We start from the raw sequence: 18629 nt of genomic DNA on the forward strand, positions 1-18629 counted from the left end.
TCAGAAAAATTGTATTGTAGTATAAATTATGCCAATTTAAATGATATATTGTTATAACACTGCCATTTGTATCATACTGGACTAATCAAGTCAATTCTTATCAGTTGTTATGTGTACATAACAACAATTTCTCCTTTTATTTGCAAGACGATAACAAGAAAAATATAAGACTGTGAAAATGGGAACACTATGAACATAAAATCTGAAAAGTAAGTATTAAAACACTATTTAACTTCAGGTTTCAGGAATCTCCCGGATAGAAGAGGTTTGTCGTGTTCGATTCGGAAGCGGGGACTGATCTGCGGCATACCTTACAAATGACCGTTTTCTGGTCAGTGTCTGATTTGTTATACTCAAACCACTTTCAAACGACAGAAGTAGCTCCTTTTTTAGGTGCATTTTCCTCATCTTTTAGTTGGGCTGATGCCTTTTCTGTCATGTAGGAAGATACAGTGCCCTCCACTAATATTGGCACCCTTGGTAAATATGAGCAAAGAATGCTGTGAAAAATTGTCTTTATTGTTTAAACATTTGATCTTTTGTTCAAAATGTTAAAGAGCCACTACAATGTTCCAGTAGTGTCTGGCAAACTGAAGATGCTCGAGTTTGTTTTTGGATGAGAGTAGAGGCTTTTTTTCTTGAAACCCTTACAAAAAAACTTGTGGTGATGTAGGTGACTTCGGATTGTAGTTTTGGAGACTTTCTGACCCCAAGACGCAACTAACTTCTGCAATTCTCTAGCTGTGATGCTTGGAGATTTTTTAGCCACTCGAACCATCCTCTTCACAGTGCATTGAGACAATATAGACACATGTCCAATTCCAGGTTTAATCATAATATTTCCAGTTGACTGGAATTTTTTAATTATTGCCCTGATGGTGGAAATGGACATTTTCAATGCTTGTGCTATTTTCTTATAGCCACTTCCCATTTTGTGAAGCTCAACAACCTTTAGCCGCACATCACAGCTCTGTTCTTTGGTCTTACCCATTGTGATGAATGACTAAGGGAATTTGGTCCATGTGTTACCTCCATATTTTCATCCCTGAAACAGGAAGTCATGGCTGAGCAATTTCCTGTTCCTAGTTACGCAGGTGTACTAATTTTTTTTTTTTTTTTTTTTTTTTTTTTTTTTTTTTTAAATATTAATCTGAATGTACTTTTTTTGATAAACCTTTGTTGATATCCATGAGAGCAGAGTATTTTTGTGAATTCTTTTTAACAAAAGAAAGTTAAACAATTTTTCACAGCCTTCTTGCTCATATTTACCAAGGGTGCCAGTAGTAGTGGAGGGCACTGTATTTATCAGTGGACATTTTTTCTATAATCCTACGATATGTATTTCCATATCGCACTAGATCACAATGTGTTTTTTGAGAGATATCACACACATCAGCAGTGCATATATGCAATGACTTACTGATCAACTCCACTCCCACTGTCCTGAAGCACCCGATTAAACATTTAAATATATTTTTGTGCCTAGTATTACCTAACATTAACCTATTTGTTTAATGCAGAGCAACTATTTAGTTGCTGCTGTGTTAGCCTAAGTATCATAATCCAGATTGTGCATCATGGAAAATGCCTTCAGCTCTTGTAAAGTGATATAATTGGCCTTATCACCCACCCCACTGATATAGCACATGACAATAGGTAGAGTAAGTGACGTGTGGCAGTTAATCATGTGTTTGTTGATAATTTTTCCATGTTCAACTCGTTATCTCCACCAATCTCTTTCGACACATTATTCAAGGGTATTAAGTGATAGTTAAACACCGTTGCAACATATTGTGATTTTTTGCGTGCACACACACACACACACACACACACACACACACACGCAATGATCATCATTTATTTTCTTGCACTCTGTGGCCAAACAAAACCAAGATCCCCTGAAGAGGCAAGAACAGAATATCTGAAAGACGAGACAAACCCATGCATTCACACCAGCATGAAACCAACTCGCTTCCCAAAACAGAAAAGCGGATGCTAGAATAACTTCTCGCAGGCTCTGGTTGCTGTACTGCATGATGCTGTGCAAAGGTGGCCTGCCCTTTAAAACATGCTGAATGTGTGTCATACAGATTACAGCTAAAGCCAGCTGTCCTCAAGGAGATTTTTATCTCTTACTTGGCCCAGATGAAGGCCTCTGTGCCAAGCGACAGCTTCTTTTCAGACTCATCCCACAATGAGCCTTGGAAACAGTTGGAGTACCATATGGGTGTGTATGTGTGTGTGCGCGTGTGTGCACGCGCGCGCGCGTGTGTGTGTGTGTGTGTGTGTGTGTGTGTGTAAGCAGTTATCTGGGATAATGCTATTCAAATGGTCACTGAATTCCTGGTCAGTTAGTGCCAAATCAAACATGTTTTAATTGCCGTAGGGTTTTTTTTTGTTGTTGTTGTTTCTCTCTCCCCAGTAACGAAACTGAAATATGAGCATACTTCCTGTTGTGTTCAGTGAGAGTGCGGTTTGTTTTCTCAAGGCGTAACATAGATGCACAGGCAAGAGAACCGATCAAAATAAAGCAGCACAAAAGCAAATATCTGACTCCTGCCTAAAAATATTTTTTGACCAGAAGAGAAAGGTGAATTTTTAGATTAGAATATGAAGTTAATCAAATAATTGTATGAGGTTTAAAATTATTCTATAAATACAATATTTATAACATTATTATTAGTATTAGTATTGTATAAGCATCTACTCAAACAATAGATTTCTATTTATTTGTTCTGTCAAAAGTAATTCTTGTTAGACCTCCTTTTTTCAATAATAGTATTTTCTGTCATACTCGGTGCCCTCCACTAAAATTGGCACCCTTGGTAAAATATGAGCAAAGAAGGCTGTGAAAATTAGTTTTTATTGTTTAACCTTTTGATGTTTTGTTTAAAAATTTCACAGGAATATGAGGTTACACACAGGCCAAATTCCTTTAGTCATTCATAACAATGGGTAAGACCAAGGAATATAGCTCTGATGTGCAGCAAAAGGTTGTTGAGCTTCACAAAATGGGAAGTGGCTATAAGAAAATAACAAGCATTGAAAATGGACAGGATGGCTTGAAGTAGGCTGGGGTTGGATCTTCCAGCAGGACAATGATCCAAAACATCAAAATCAACACAAAAATGGTTTACTGACCACAGAATCAAGGTCCTGCCATGGCCATCCCAGTCCCCTGACTTGAAACCCATAGAAAACCTGTGGGGTGAACTGAAGAGAAGAGTCCACCAGCAGGGACCTCGACATTTGAAGGATCTGGAGAGATTCTGTATGGAGGAATGATCTCAGATCCCTTGCCATGTATTCTCCAACCTCATCAGGCATTATAGGAGAAGACTCAGAGTTGTTATCTTGGCAAAGGGAGGTAGCGCAAAGTATTGACTAAAAGGGTGCCAATAATTGTTGGACACCTAGATTTAACAGAGTTTTTTTTAATTATTTTTTTTATAAACCTGTGTTTTGTTTGCAGTTGTTTGATATCCCTGAGAGCAGATTATTTTGTGAAATTTTTTATTATTTTTTTTTTTTTAAACAAAAGATCAAAAGATTAAACAATAAAGACAATTTTTCACAGCCGCCTTTGCTCGTATTTACCAAGGGTGCCAATATTACTGGAGGGCACTGTATGTGCCAAAATCGACACCCATGTGGAGTATTTGCAAATGTCAAAATCCAAACAAATTCAAACTTAATGAAGGTTGTAGCTGATTTCATTTTTGAAAATGTAATCTTATTTTCCATTTGCTCTTTTTTTGTTTGCAGTAGGGCTGCACAATTAATCGGATATCGATCACGATTACAATTTTGACTGCCCACAATTAAATGAACATGATTGACTACGATATTGACATTTAACGTTTGTCCTCCGCTCATAGAAAACTCCACTGTTTTCTCCACTTGAATCAAGCGCTTCCTACACTTACTGCCAATCACATAGAGAGGCGCAGGGCTGACGTCATTTTGTAGTGCCAAAACCTGGAAATGGAGTTAACATATAAGCACTTGAGCTTCCAGTTTCTCTGCGAGCTCCAACGCTTGCGCGAGGGGAAATCATGACACTAGCACGATGCATAATGAATAATTGTGATAAATAATCGAGATCTCAATATTGATCCAAATAATCAGGATTATCATTTTGGCCATAAGCGTGCAGCCCTAGTTTGCACACATGTAAAATCCCTTCGGCATCCATTACCATGGGAAAAAGAACATTCAACATAAAATAGAGAGATGATTGTTGGCTTGCCAATAATTTTAAAACCAGTATTTTGTAGAAAAAAGTTGCAGTACTTCAAAAAGCAAAAAATGTTTACTTAAAATGATCCAACATTTCTGTATGTCTATATGATGTTAAATATCATTTATTGTAGGTCTTCTTATTTTTGTAGTTGGGGAATTTTGATTGAGCTCATGTTTCCCAAGAAGTTGGATACTTCGGAGAACTGAAATACTAAAAATCCCCAGAGAACGTGTAGTTTGCTGTTATCCGGTCTCTCTGCTCTGTGTGGTCCCTTTTGAATTTTGCAAAAGTTTTGCCGGCTTCTCTCTAAACCAACCCCCCCACCCCCCCATGCTAATTATTAGTGCTTAATTTTGTGTTTCCTCTTTGCAGAGTGTTTTGAGGGTTAGTGCATCAGAGTGGAAATTTCCATTTGCCACAAAGAAAGCTCTCTTTTCATCCTGTAGACGCACTGAGATTCGTGTAATGACAACAGATTGGTTGTTTTGCTGTAGCCATAGTGCTTGTGTTTGGTGGGCGAAACAGGACGCACTATTGTGCAGGAAGGTTATTTGCAATCTCTGTGGAACTCTAGCGTATAAAATGCAAACACGTTCAGTTACAAGTTATAATGAGTTTGACGTGCATCATTTTCTGGTCAAAATCCAATTGAACTTGAGCAGAGCTAGTGAAAGTTATAAGGATAAATTCAGTTCCACATGCCCAGAGCTGCTCTCTCTGTGACCTGCTCCCCTGTCATTAACATGGCTGTCGTTAAGCCATCTCCTAAATAGATCCATCTTTACTAATTAATTACATGCACGTGAGATCTCATCTCTGTAACCAGCGTGTACACAAGTTAGTGAATTTAGATGATTTATGCTTGTCTCTGGTGCAGCACTAATGCTTGAATGGGAACAGTCACTGAACAAACCTGTCTGTTGAGATGTGTGTGTATATGTATAATACAAAATACTGCGTCGCAGAACAACGGAAAAATGTAAGAATGGAACATATGGTACTTAAACTGGAAGAAAAGAAAAAAAACGCACCACTCAATGATGGCACTTTGCCTGCCTCATAAAGTTCTTCAACAATGTCAGACTTTGTGAGCTAAAAGGTCATCGCTTTCGATTTGTGGGATTAATAGCAGAGCTCCTCTCTGTTGAACAAAAGCTAAGATGCTTGCACTTCACATCTTTCAGCTCAGTTTTAGAAGCAGTTTGGCCTCATTTTATTCAGGTGATACTACAGTAGGCAGCTATAAGTATAAATAAATATAGATCGTTCACAAAGTTTGCAAGGGTGTGTAATTACACAGTTGGTAGGCATGTGAAGTGGGCCGCTTTTCCAATCTCAAAAGAGCTTTGTGTGAATGCTGATTGAGGTAATTCAGTAACTAATAAACCGATGCCATGTTTAGAAGGGGGGCTGAGAGGAGTGTTACAGACGTCAAGCTTGTTTAAGTAGGTAGGCCGGATATTCAACCTTTCGTGAGGTTAGACATTGTTAGCTAACTTATTACAGTTTGAATGTTGGGTTTTATATACATTGTCCTTCAGTGCCCTTCCGAATCATAAATATGAGCAAAAATGAATACATATTAATTCATAAAATAACATTACACAAAAGAAAATTCTGTTGAAACATTGGAACAAAATGTTTTATTTTTGTTTTATTAAAAAGAATTCTTATTAAAACTACAGGGTGTCCTAAAAGTCTCCATGCAGAGGGGAAATTAATACTTTTTAGCAAAATGTCACTTTGTCTACAGTACACTACATCTACATTACATCTACACTACATTGATGTCTACATCAACCCTGTACCTTTCTGAAGACTTTAGCTTCAACCATATTTCCGGTGAGCCCACCGGACCATCTCATCATTGCTATAAGAAGTTCTTGATCAACTGAAACAGGTGTATTAGAGTTTGGTTGGAGATGAAACCTGCAGGAGAGGGTTGGTGACCACTGTGCTACATGATTACCATTTCTTTGTAAAGTCGTCTCTCACACTCATGATAAACTCATGTTAACACATGCATGTATTTATAACACGTTATGCATGTACTTGCATATTCATTGCGACGTTGAGACAGCTTCCTGATTCAGCCACGAGAACGGTTTCAATACGTTCTTCTTTTGTCAAAGGCATGAAGAAGTTTGGAGGACAGTTTGTTAAAAAGTGTTCCCTATGTGTGGAGACTTTTGACTATTTTATCCTGGTGCACGTATTAACAGCCTTTTAAATATCTTACTTAAACCATTTTTCCCCCATAAAATGTGTCATGCATGCAAACACATTAAATGCATTAAATGGCACTTTGGACCAAATATTTTGGATTATATACTTTTTAGTGTTTTTATGTACATGAAATGCCAGGAATGCCTTTTAGTCTTTTGTGAACACAGGGTGTGACCTTTACTTGTGTGTTAGTGACCTTAATTATGATCGAGTTAATAGTTAATTAATTTTACTCATTATGCCTGTTTGCTGTCCTCTCTCTTCAGTTTAACTACTGACGTCCTGTACAGGATTTGCGGTCCGTCAATGAGGAACTACAGGCTCATCTTTTGCCATAACCTGAAGCAGCCATAGATGGTCTTTCAGTTTACTGCTAGTGAGTAGAGCAGCGGATACAGCAAACATCTGGATTTTTAAATCAAAAACACGGTGAGTAATATTTTTCATTTCCATTTTAAAGAATCAGCGCTTATTATTGCTGCTGCCTTTTTTTTAATGAAAGTACCTTGAAATGGTACATAAGCTAAAAAGAAAACTAGACCATGAAAAAGTATTCTGATAGGTGTATTATATTATGTCATGTGATATATGTTGATAAGGATAGGACGTGATGAGTAGCCTTGCAGCTCAGCCTCCTGCTACCGTCAGTGTGGTCTGCGTACCATGTTTGTCGGTTCATTTTACATAACCTTGTCACCTCACTTATGTAACTCGGCTCCACGTCTCCACGTTTCAGCTTCGGCCTGCTTTGTTTTTGCTGTTGTATTTGTAGCATTTCCGTGACTGTTTTGTGTCTGTCTGCCATGCAGAGCGACTGAAGTGGTGCGGCTGTGGAAGCGATGAGGAAGAGCCTCTCTCGTACCCTGAGCGAGTCCCTCAGCACAGCCAGGGTGTTCGGTATCCCTCTGGAGGAGGTGCAGCAGAGCGGCCAGCCAGGCCACGAGGTCCCCCTGTTGGTCAGGACCATCGTAGAGTACATTGAGGAGCATGGTGAGTGGGAGCTGGCATCTCGTTTTAAATGGCATAAAATGTGGTGTTCTACAAGAAATCTACAGAGAAATCCAGGTTCAGTGAATATGCAAATTGGAAACACCTCCAGACCTACGTGCCCTGTCCCTTCCACTGGTAAACTGCACTGTCTCTATTTGCATGTTAGAACACAATTGGCTTATCTATTTTATGACATTCGCCACATGTTCAGTTCTATCTCCGATGAGATTTTTTACCTCTCCCATGTTTCTTAAAGGAGTGTAGAAAAAGCATAATCAGTGCGTTTACATGGACAACAATAATCCACTATTAACCCGATTAAGACAATACTGTGATTAAGAAGCTACCATGTAAACAGCAATTTTTAATTACCTTAATTTGATTAAGGTCATACTCGAAGTAAGCACTAATTGAATTAAGACACATGGAGTACTCCTGTTTTAGTCGCATTATGGATGTGTATTACAGACATGTAAACACCTTAGTCACATTATTAACGTTATGTGGGAGTTTTCACCACATTTTGCGACAGGACACGTACACACATGGCAGTGCTCAATATTTTACCGCGAGCAAGAGAGTACGGCTGCGTTCCAAACCGCATACTTGCCTACTATAGGCCTGTAGTGGGGAAAAATACATGTATCTCGGCTACTATATAGTAGTTAAGTACACGGTTTGGGCGCAGCCCACGGCTTCAAGCAGTCGTCTATTTTCACGTACAGCATGACAAATAATTAACTACACTTGAAGCTTTCGTAAAAAAAAAAATTTAATAAAAACACCCAAAACTGTATACGGTGCCATAACGAACAAACTGTATGTTGATACGTTGATGCATGCATTAGGACTATAGACTTAAATGTGAATGCTTTTCCCCCTCACTTATGAATACCCTTATGGCCCTGTGCAATTCACTTTCTAATTAGCGGCAATTCATTTTTATTCTTAATGCAAAACACAACAACTACGAAACAGTACAATGAATTATGAAGTGTTACATATGAACTTGACAGTACATGCAAGCATCTTGTCTTTCCTGACAGAATTATACTGTTGCTCATAGTAATAGTGTTTTTATTGACTTTATGATTGCTTCTTTTAAAAAGTCCTTTAAAAATATGACCGAGGTGGACTGTGACTTGGATGGTCACCTGTGCCGTTAGTTCCATGTAGCAGTCCACCCCTGTAAAGTCTGCCCAGTGGCATCTCCCTTCAGTTCATTAGAACATAGTGTAGGAGGAAGTGTAATTAAATACAACAGGCAGCAATAACTCTGTTATATTTCTGTGAGGATGCTAGTGAGACCTCCCATAAGGTAAGTGGTTATCTTCTAGTGGCATCTGGGATTTAAAGAAGCAGCTTCTGCCCAGGCAAAACACTTTCTGCATGCTAATTATAGTTCTAGTGATGTATAAACCAGCACAATCTAGACCCCCAGGGCCTCAGCAGTGAAAGCAGCTTTTGTTATTTTCCAACAACATTTCTGGAGATAGAATTGTAAATGTGGTCAACAGTTATGTCCAAAACGTAGTAGACTTTTTTGACAGCTAAATATGTTTGTCAAGGGCTAATTCTGAAAATGGTGGCTGATTTGATTTTGGCTCAAGGACAACAGACAGAACAAGTTTTGTTTTTAACATATACTAGAGCTGCTAGGTATTTAGGGCCACATTCAAGTGTGCTGTAAGCTGTCGGTCATAGACCACAAGTTATTTTAGGCATGTGAAGACAGCCTACTCTTGACCACAAACTTTTTGTGATCTTTACCAACTGAGAAGAGCTCATTAATTTTTATCAGATAAATTTTACTCCTAGATGGATGCAAGTGGCATGACAATCCTGTGTGTTGAGAAACTTTTTTTTTTTTTTTTTTTTTTTTTTTTTAAATCAAGACTGAGTTAATTAATATCTAATTACAACGATAAACAACCGAGTTGCAATAATTCCAACAATGCAGAGAATAACTTTTAGTTAATGAGATTTTCCCATCAGGCTTATAACAAAACAGTCCTCTATATGTGGATTGTATGCTAATTCCAGTGTCTAAAATCCAGCCTCGAACTTGACATGATCTGCCTTTGAATAGATGTCACCCTTCTTGCTTTAAATTTTATCTTTTAAAAATTCCAAGCATTGCAGAATAGCATGAAGCGGTAAACAGGCCTTGGTCCTGCAAAATAACAATGTGTGTGTGTGTGTGTGTGTGTGTGTGTGTGTGTGTGTATGTGTTCACAGGGGGTCTGGGCCTTGAAGGTCTGTTCCTGGTGAACGGAAACGCCGAGCAAGTTGAATGGCTGCGGCAGCGCTATGACAGTGGTGAGGAGGTGAATTTGGAGAAGGAGGCAGATCTGGCCTCAGCCGTCAGCCTGCTGCGCCTCTTCCTGCAGGAGCTCCCTGAGCCCATCATCCCTGCAGACCTACAAACACACATACTGCAACTTTATCAAGGTGAAAGTGTGTTCTCAGTTTCTGTACAGAATGTCCGATTACTTTGAAACATTGCTATGCTCAGTGTGGGTTTTGTTTGTTTGTTTCGCTTTGCGTTTCAACGAAGCATGTGCTTTAAGAATGCCATGGTTGTCTTTGTCATTCTTAGTCACATTTGACTACAAGTACAAAAATAAATTACCAAAAAGGGGACAGTAAACAAACAATATAAAGGTATTTTTTCAAATGTAAACATGGCTGGCACCACCCAAACTTCATCCGTTACACAATCATGTGGTCTTCGTTCCAAATGTGAAAAATCAGCTTTGATGAATAACAGCCTTTGAATATTTTCTCATTCTATCTCTGCGTGTTTGCTACTGTATCTATCTGCATGCCAATCTTGCATGCAACAGTAACACCCTTTCCTTCACATTCTCACGTCTGCAGTCTTGTTTACCTCAAACATATTTGACATTTCGGATCTGTTTGACGTGGTTTCATACTTCATCCTCAATGAACCGACTATGTTTTCACCCATTGTAGAATATAGCGGCGAGGATGAGTTGGCGAGAAACATGAAATACGTCTTGCAGCAGCTTCCCCAGGTGAACTACAGCTTGCTGCGTTTTCTGTGCCGCTTCCTCTCTAACGTGGCTTCTCTTCAGGAGGAGAGCTGGAGCATCAGCGCCCTCGCTGCTGTCTTTGGTCCTGACATCTTTCAGTAAGACACTACACGGTCGTGATAGTAATAGTGATAATGATTTTGCATCAAAAAATACCCACTTACCTTCAGGGTTCATTGGAATTCGTTCATTGTTGTCTTGCTATTTTCACTTGATATAACTTTTGTGTTCACCGAGTTCTGAACGCTTCACGTGTGTTCTGTGCTTTGCAGCTTAGATACAGATGTGGAGGAGCTGAGGGAGCAGGAGTCAGTGAGCCGCATTCTGGCTGAGCTGCTTGAGAACTGGGAGGACTTCTTTGACACCGAGGATGATCTTTCCACTTCTAACGACTATAGCTCCATTAACGAACAGGTACACATACGTGGTCACTATGTCATCATGTCAACAAATCAATTTCTATTCACAGTCTAACTTTGTCTAAGGCAGTACAACCTTCTTATCTTTATTCACACCGAGATTGTGCATTAGGATGTATTGTAATGACATTCTCTTAATCATTCATCTTTAGTTGAACTCATGGAAGTGGCATTATTTTTATTTTGTTACTTGTTTGGGAAAGAGAAATCGGAGACACACAAATCCCCCAATCTGATTAATGACTTATATATACTTACTTATTCAATAATATCATGTAATTTTCGTTTTCTAGAAATAAAAGAATGAGCAGCTGTATCACTGTCAGAACCATGATCATCTCATTTTAGACGCTGCAAATATACAAAAATATCATTGGGAACGATCAAAAATGTTGTTTATATTCAGATCTCTAATGCATATAAAACTGTATATGGCCAGGTGCATCCAGGCTTTTAGGGGTATTAACCCCAGAGAAACTTGCTTGTCCCATGCTAAATTAATTACTGTCCTGACACGAGAGATTTATCAAAGAGGAAACATGTAAAAGTTGTAATACAGACTTCATCCAGAGGTAACAATCTCATCCAGATAGGGCTTAAGAGTATATTAGATTGATATGCTTAGTTCAAAGCAGATTTTTACAAGAGCACCACTGTGGCTGAAAAGGCGTGGTTATGGGCTTGGTGGTTGGTGTTTGTTTAAATGGTTTCAAAGTTTGTTGTTACGTTGAGCTCATGGTATGATAGTACAATGGCACAATGTTACAGTGTCTCTAAAATTATGTTTCACTTCTTGCTGCCTTAGGAAAGGAAACCAAAGCTGTGTCTATCAAATACATATATCCGGCAAGCCGCACAATCTTTCACATGTGGAATGATACTTGTTATAGTCTGACAATTACCTTATGGGACATTGAAACCAAAACATGCAAAGCTGTCTTTTTTCATAAAAGAACCCTAATTTGAGTGAATTGGCCTAAGCCATGCCCATGCAAACAGCCCGTGACACTCTGGGAACCTCGTCTAGACATACACTACCAGTCAAAAGTTTAGAAACACTCCTCCTTTATTTTTATTATTTTCTCCACATTTTATAATAATAATAAAGTCATCAAAACTTTTGAGTAACACAAATGGAATTATGGGAATTATGTTGTGATAAAAAAAAATCCAAAATAAATAAAAAATAATTGAGTATTTTAGCATCTACAAAGTAGACACCTTTTTGCCTAGAATTTCCAGAGTGTATTCTTGGCATTTTCTCAACCGATTTCTTGAGGAATTCCTCTGAGATGCTTTTTAAACAGTATTAAAGGAGTTCCCGCCTACAATGGACAGTGGCTGCTTTTCGAAATATTTTGCTCCAAGTCTTGCATTTTCAAAAAAAATATAAAAAATAATAATTTTTGTAAATAAAATGTTAGTTTTCTAATGAAAGAAATGAATGTGTTGGCACTATTATATTTTTGTCTACAACACCTATTTCAAACATTTAATCATACACCCTCAGATCAAAAGATTTTTAAGATCATGAGAAACATTTCAGTCGAGTGTCTCCAAACTTTTGACGGGTAGTGTACAGGTCTACAGTCTCACTGCTGTACACGTCAGGAGTACAAAGCCTGAATGAATTTATGAGCTGGGATTTCTTCTCGTGCATGCTGCAAGGCCATAGGCTCGCTTCTGTGCACCATACTGGGAAGGCTTATCCTAACACTCCGTTACTGTCAGAGAGAAGCAAAGAGAAGACATGTGTAGACATACGTGAGTTGAGCCTTCTGGCTTGAATCCAGAGTTGCATCGGTTTTCAAATGAAAATTAAAATGGACATGAATCACTGGGCTCTGTCTCTTTCTGTTGAGACACATCCATCCCCATTTGTAGGATTTAGTTTCACCCTTTCCTTTTGCCTAGTTACCACATTTTGTTATGAAAATTCGTTTTGAAAAGGCTTTTATGAGCATCGCAAGTCAAGTCTGTGGTATTATTGCTTGCATGAATGAATGGCCTTGGCCTGAAATAGTAGAAGCTACAGCAGGTTATGGCCTCCTACATCATGTACTGTCTGTGGTCAAAAAGGGACAGAATATGGAGAAGAAGAAAGAACAGTCTCACCAGTTCAGCCCTAGTTCTCTTTTGAGATAACAAAACAGTTGATAACTTATCTTGATAACTAATTGATTGAGCTATCACTACTTTAGTGCAAACCTATTTTAGGGCACTAGTATAGAGAGTGGTTCAGGGCGGATCTGAGTTTATTTTGTTGTGTAAATAAGACCAAGCAGGTGATTGAATCTTTTGCTGCTTTGGATGTTGCCTAGCATGTATTTGACGGTTTAAAAGCATTTACTTGATTAAAACATTGAGATATCACTCTATTGAAAAAAGGCTTTCAAGTTCCAAAGGTTCTTCTCATAATGATGGAGGAATCTCTCTGTTGTGACTCGTCCTCTTTGAGGCACTAATCTCATGTCTGGACTTGGACAGATGTTTTGGGTGTTTCTAAGGATAACCATCCATGCTCCAATATTCCTACACAATGTTTTTTCTCTTTTTTGCCAAAGGCCACGTCTTTTTGTCCCTCACATTCTTAAAGCTCCCCACTTGTCTTGTGTGGGTAAACCAACTGTGCCAACACACAGAGAGCTAATTTGTCGTTCCACCTATGTGCACAGACAGCAGTATGTGCTTATCTATTCCTCAGTGAGTGAGAGTACACACCTTTAACGTGTGCCTGTTTGCACGTGTACACTTAATAGCTCTTAATTAATCATTGCAACTGCTAATTAGGCATATGTTGTGTAATCAGAATATTCCGCATATTAACAAAGCCTCTTGGGGCGAAACAAAAGTGCATTCTCGGCATAATTTCAGCTGCTTGCAAGAAACAACACCCAGTTACAGGGAATTTAGGAACAAATCCTAAATTTAGATGATTGATTGTGTTCGATTTAGAGCTGTTCTATATCACATGTAACCAAAAACAGCCTCTCAAAGATAAACTTGTTAAGAATAAATTCTTTTAGTTAGGGACATCATTTAGTATGGCAACAGTCACAGATTGCCTGGTGAGGGTTTTTAAAAAAAAATAAATTATTAATTTAAAAAAATAAAAATAAAATGAGCTAAATGATCTCAGAATGGTTGAATCATTTAATGCGCATTGGACCAAAATAATCAAAAACTTCAGCACGTCATCATCCTCTACCCCCGTTCTGATATCAAAGACTGCTGTGTGCTTACTGTTGCCAAGCAGCAAGACAGAAAACAGAGAATTCTGACCCTATGAAGTCTGTTGCAATGAGAAAGAAACCTATTTACAGTCTTTTAATGATTAGCTTATTGGATTTAAAAGACCCAGCCAAATGAAGTTACTCTAGCTACTGTAATTAGATGCGTGTTAAGTCTATTTGTGTTGTGCTTTTGTTGTCAAGGTATTTTCTTACTACTGACGTTGTTTTACCGCATGTTTGTTCTGTGTCTCTCGGTGATATTGATTCACAAAATAAAACCAGCTATTAGATTGCCTGAAAAAATTAATCTCATTTTTGTTTTGTAATAGCTTTTACTGTTTGCCACATGGTCAGGATTGAGTATTTGGGAGACTTGTATTGTCAACTATTATAGTACTGCTTTTTGTTTAACAAAATGATGTTGAATGCTTTCCTTCAGGATTCTGGCAAAAAGCAGTGTTCTCCCCTCAGGAGTGCTGGACGTTACAGGCACTGTATCATTCCCTGACACTTTTCTAAATATCTCTGTAGAGTGTTTATCTAGGCTGAAACCTCCATCAATGTGACGTACAACTCAGTATTAGCTAAGTGGGCCTTTAATTTTTATACAAAACACACTCAAGACTCTTTTTCTTTTTATACTAGATGAAGATTTGAGGGGAAAACCCCCATTTCACCCCCATTTCTAAACAATGGCCTGGTGCTTAACACCCGAGTGCGCACCATGCCCAGACCTGGAACCCACTCGCAGAGGGCCTGTTGGGTTGGTGATGGTTCCGAATGACAAGGACCCCTGGTGGTTATCCAGTGTTCTTGTGATGGTGTACACAGTGAACGACAGTCACATTTGTAACTTGTGTTATCTTCGCTGCACAAACTGCTCTTTACAGGATTTTAGCTTCCTACAAGGAACCAACCTTCCTTGAATCTTGAGGGATGGTGAGTCAAGTCAAGCCATGATTGTAGCTCAAATGGAACATAATAAGTGACTTCAGGAAGGTGCAGTCTGGCCCATTTTTTTCTTTGTAGGCAAGCATCATTGTTTTAAGTCTGATGTTGGCAGCTACATGGAGCCAGTGGATGTAAAGCTGCAATGGAGTGATGTGGTGTAACTTGGGGAGGTTGAAAATGAGTGGTTGGATGGCACACAGGGGAAGACTTGCCAGGAGCAAGTGGTAGTAATCCAAACTCAGGAAGACAAGGGACTGCAAAAGTGACCATTATGGGGAGAAAAGGCCGGATTGTCCTTTTGTTGTAAAACAGAAAACGGCAAGACCAAATCAGATTGGCAGCATGAGCAGAGAATAATAGCTGGTTGGCCAGAACTACAAATTTTTGTCTGTTGTTAGATGTCATAATCATTGAGTTTTTCAGGGAATTAGTTTTAGTTGATGAGCTACCATGTTTTGTGAGATGTCCACCAGACATGTCAAGATGCAAGCTGAAACTTGCGTGTCTGAGGGGAGGAAATGAGAGAGCGAGTTGTATATCAGTGGTATGTGAGGATATGACCTTACTGAAAATAAAAGAGGGTTAAACATTCAGCCTTGTGGGATTCCAATAAAGAGTCAGCGTTGACGTTCATTCATCCGGATGTCTGTCCAGGTAGGAACAATCCACCATGATTATATGCCAGTGACTCCAAGTCTCTTGAGGATGGTCAGGAGAGTCTTGTGATCGACTATGTCAAAGGATGCCGAAGAATCGAGAATCATCAGAACCAGTGATAGCTTGGCTGATATAATGGCATGAAAGTTCTCAGTAACAGCCACCAGGGCAGTTTCTCTAAAGTGTGCCACTTTCAAAGTAAACTTATTAGACTAAAGGAGGTCATTCTGAATCTAATCATCCTCAGGGTTTGTCCGTATTAATATTGTGCACTGTCTTACCAGTTGATAATGATAATTAAATAGTCTCAGTGTTCTCCAGCCTTGCACCACGTACATCTCAGCTTGCCACTGGTGTGGCACCGGTTTAAACGAGGTTTAAACCAGACAGTTTTCACTGGCCTGCTCCTTTCTTACTGTACCTGCTACTTCAGTAAAAGCCCCAAAACAGAACAGTGGCAGCCCTGGTAAACATGCATTTGCATTTATGGCCTGTACATTTGCATTAATGTCGTAACCATCTGAACGTGTGTTGGAAAGTGTGTATGGTCTAATTATTACACTGCAGAGTGACAAATTTGTTAAACAACAGTGCAGCATGGGCAGACAAGAAAGCAACAAATTTTTTATTTTGGGCTGAATCGAGCAAGAGAGTAGTAAGACGAGGTATCTCTATGCACTATGTGAAGACTGGATGTGCTAAACACTATCATTATTACATTAATGGGATAATAGCTCTAAGCCTGTAGAGATGTGTGTAGATCCAGATCCTGCAGCACAGCCATTACACCTGCCGCATATGACTCATATCTGCATACATGATGAGTAGCAACCGCACACAGCCAATCAGAAGCGGCCGGTGCGGTTGCTATGGCAATGTGGCAGTAACACTGCAGCAGATGTAGAGGACGTTTGGGATTCAAAGCAGTGCTGCAGGCAATCATGTAGGCCATGGGGCTTTAGGTTACATCTATGCCAAAGGCTTTTCACGTTACCATAATGACTGCTGTTTTTGTTAGTTTGTCATTGCCCTACATCAGCTTGAAGCATTCATCAGTAATACTGTGTTTTAGATGTTATATAACTCTGCAGTATATCATGTCCTGCACTGATTCACATCAACTTAAGTTTGTGATAGAAGCTCACTTTATTACAGAAGTGTGAACAACAAACCTCTGATGTCATGGGGTCTACATTTAGCTTAAATCTATACACAGAGTTCCTATTTAACAAGTAATAACTGACTAAGCAAAGCACGGTCTAATGTTACCTTGGGAGTGAGTATAATGTCAGATACTTCATCAGCTGAATGAAAGAGATCAAAATGTACTGCAACACAAAGACGCATGATAAAACGAGGGTCAGAGATTGACGTGTCTGTAAGACGTCCATGTGATTCAGAATCCTGACATGTTTGTAAGATGACAGCTGCTTGGACACGGTTCTGAAATTTTTCCCTTCATATTGTAGATCAGTGAGCTCCTGGAAGATGAGAAGATAGAAGCGTGTGAGGAGCTCCTGCAAGATGCCGAGGACGGTCCTTCTTCACTCTCCCCAAAACACCCCAGTGTCACCCCTTCTTCTAGGTAGGAGCATCTAATTTTGAGCCTTCTAACCCATTTCAGTTTATTTTTAGCTTTTTGAGGATGATTTTACAGGACTGATAGTTTATTATTATTATTATTATTATTATTATTATTATTATTATTATTATTGTTGTTGTTGTTATTGTTATTTGAAAAAAGTTTGTTTAATTAACTTGACTTAATGACTGTCCTGTCTGGCTTTCTCTCTGTATATCTGACAGTGAAAGCAATTACAAATTTTAACCATAAGCAAGTTGGGTGAAATGGGAGTAATGATGGGAATGAATGTCTCAGTCTATTCCTATCACTCTGGTCCAAAGCCTAATCTAGTCCAGAGAGCATGAACGTAGCTTGCCGAGATAAACAGAAACGTGCAAGGCTGTGTTCATATTTTAGTGCTTTTTAAAAAATAAATAAAAAATAAATAAATAAAAAGCGACTGCCTACATTTTTTTTCTGCTGATATGAAAAAAGCATATTGTGCTATAGTGTAACATCATATCACAAGTTAATTAAAGTGTCAAAGTGTTGAGGGTAAAAAATGATCAGATACAAAGCGTAGATACAAAGAGTAGTCCGTTGTTCTGGTTACAGACATTTTTTCATACCGGCACAATAAAGCAGCAGCATTTTTACCACTAAAATTAGAACATGAATCCAGCTCTCAGGTCTGACAAGCTTGTTTAACACATACTCTCTGGCTTGCAAGGTTGTTTCCTGCATTGTAAATCAATAAACATTACATGCATCACAAGTGGCTAGTTAACACATTGTTTTTCACTATGAAGTAGGTACAAAAACATACAATACATTACTGTATTTTATATAACATCACCTGAAAGTAGGTGGAGTTTCTCTTGAAATAAAACTTTCATTTTTAATTCAGGTTTTTTTATGAATCCATGCAACCGGGTGTCTTATTTCATGTTAAAATGCGTGTGGGCCTGCTGTGTTTCTTGTAAGCACAAGACAGTCAACAAATTGAAAGGAGTAAATAGATGTCTTAATAGATGTCTGCACAATCAAAACAGTAAATTGTAAGAATACTTTAATCTTCAATGAACATCTAAAAATTAGTGAAAATGCAGAGAGGTTTATAAACCTTACCAGTTGGTAAAAAACAAAAACACAAAGCGCTGAGCAGTGCAATGTCATTCTACTCTATGCACTAGATAGGGCATTGAGGATTTTGTTATGCTTTATGTAGAGCAGTAAACGAAGTAAATAGAAAACCATTTGGGCTGCACTATTTTGAGCTCCACAAGTGCT

The 18629-nt window shown here is 38.6% G+C and overlaps 1 protein-coding gene across 7 annotated transcripts in view; it reads left to right on the forward strand.

The window, feature by feature from the left end:
* The window catches only part of fam13b (family with sequence similarity 13 member B), a 46694-nt gene that overhangs the window by 1921 nt on the left and 26144 nt on the right, over positions 1 to 18629 (forward strand). For 6 of the 7 annotated variants that reach the window (XM_017474099.3, XM_017474101.3, XM_017474105.3 and 3 more), the window contains exons 2-8: positions 239 to 331; positions 6736 to 6898; positions 7279 to 7459; positions 9698 to 9910; positions 10436 to 10613; positions 10788 to 10929; positions 17245 to 17360. In XM_017474099.3, the coding sequence (XP_017329588.2) occupies positions 7309 to 7459; positions 9698 to 9910; positions 10436 to 10613; positions 10788 to 10929; positions 17245 to 17360 (800 nt within the window). In that variant the 5' untranslated portion in view covers positions 239 to 331; positions 6736 to 6898; positions 7279 to 7308. The remainder of the gene's footprint in view (positions 1 to 238; positions 332 to 6735; positions 6899 to 7278; positions 7460 to 9697; positions 9911 to 10435; positions 10614 to 10787; positions 10930 to 17244; positions 17361 to 18629) is intronic. The other variant, XM_017474100.3, reaches the window with a different exon arrangement.

The sequence above is a fragment of the Ictalurus punctatus genome, chromosome 8, assembly GCF_001660625.3.
Source record: "Ictalurus punctatus breed USDA103 chromosome 8, Coco_2.0, whole genome shotgun sequence".
NCBI classification, from domain to species: Eukaryota; Metazoa; Chordata; class Actinopteri; order Siluriformes; family Ictaluridae; genus Ictalurus; species Ictalurus punctatus.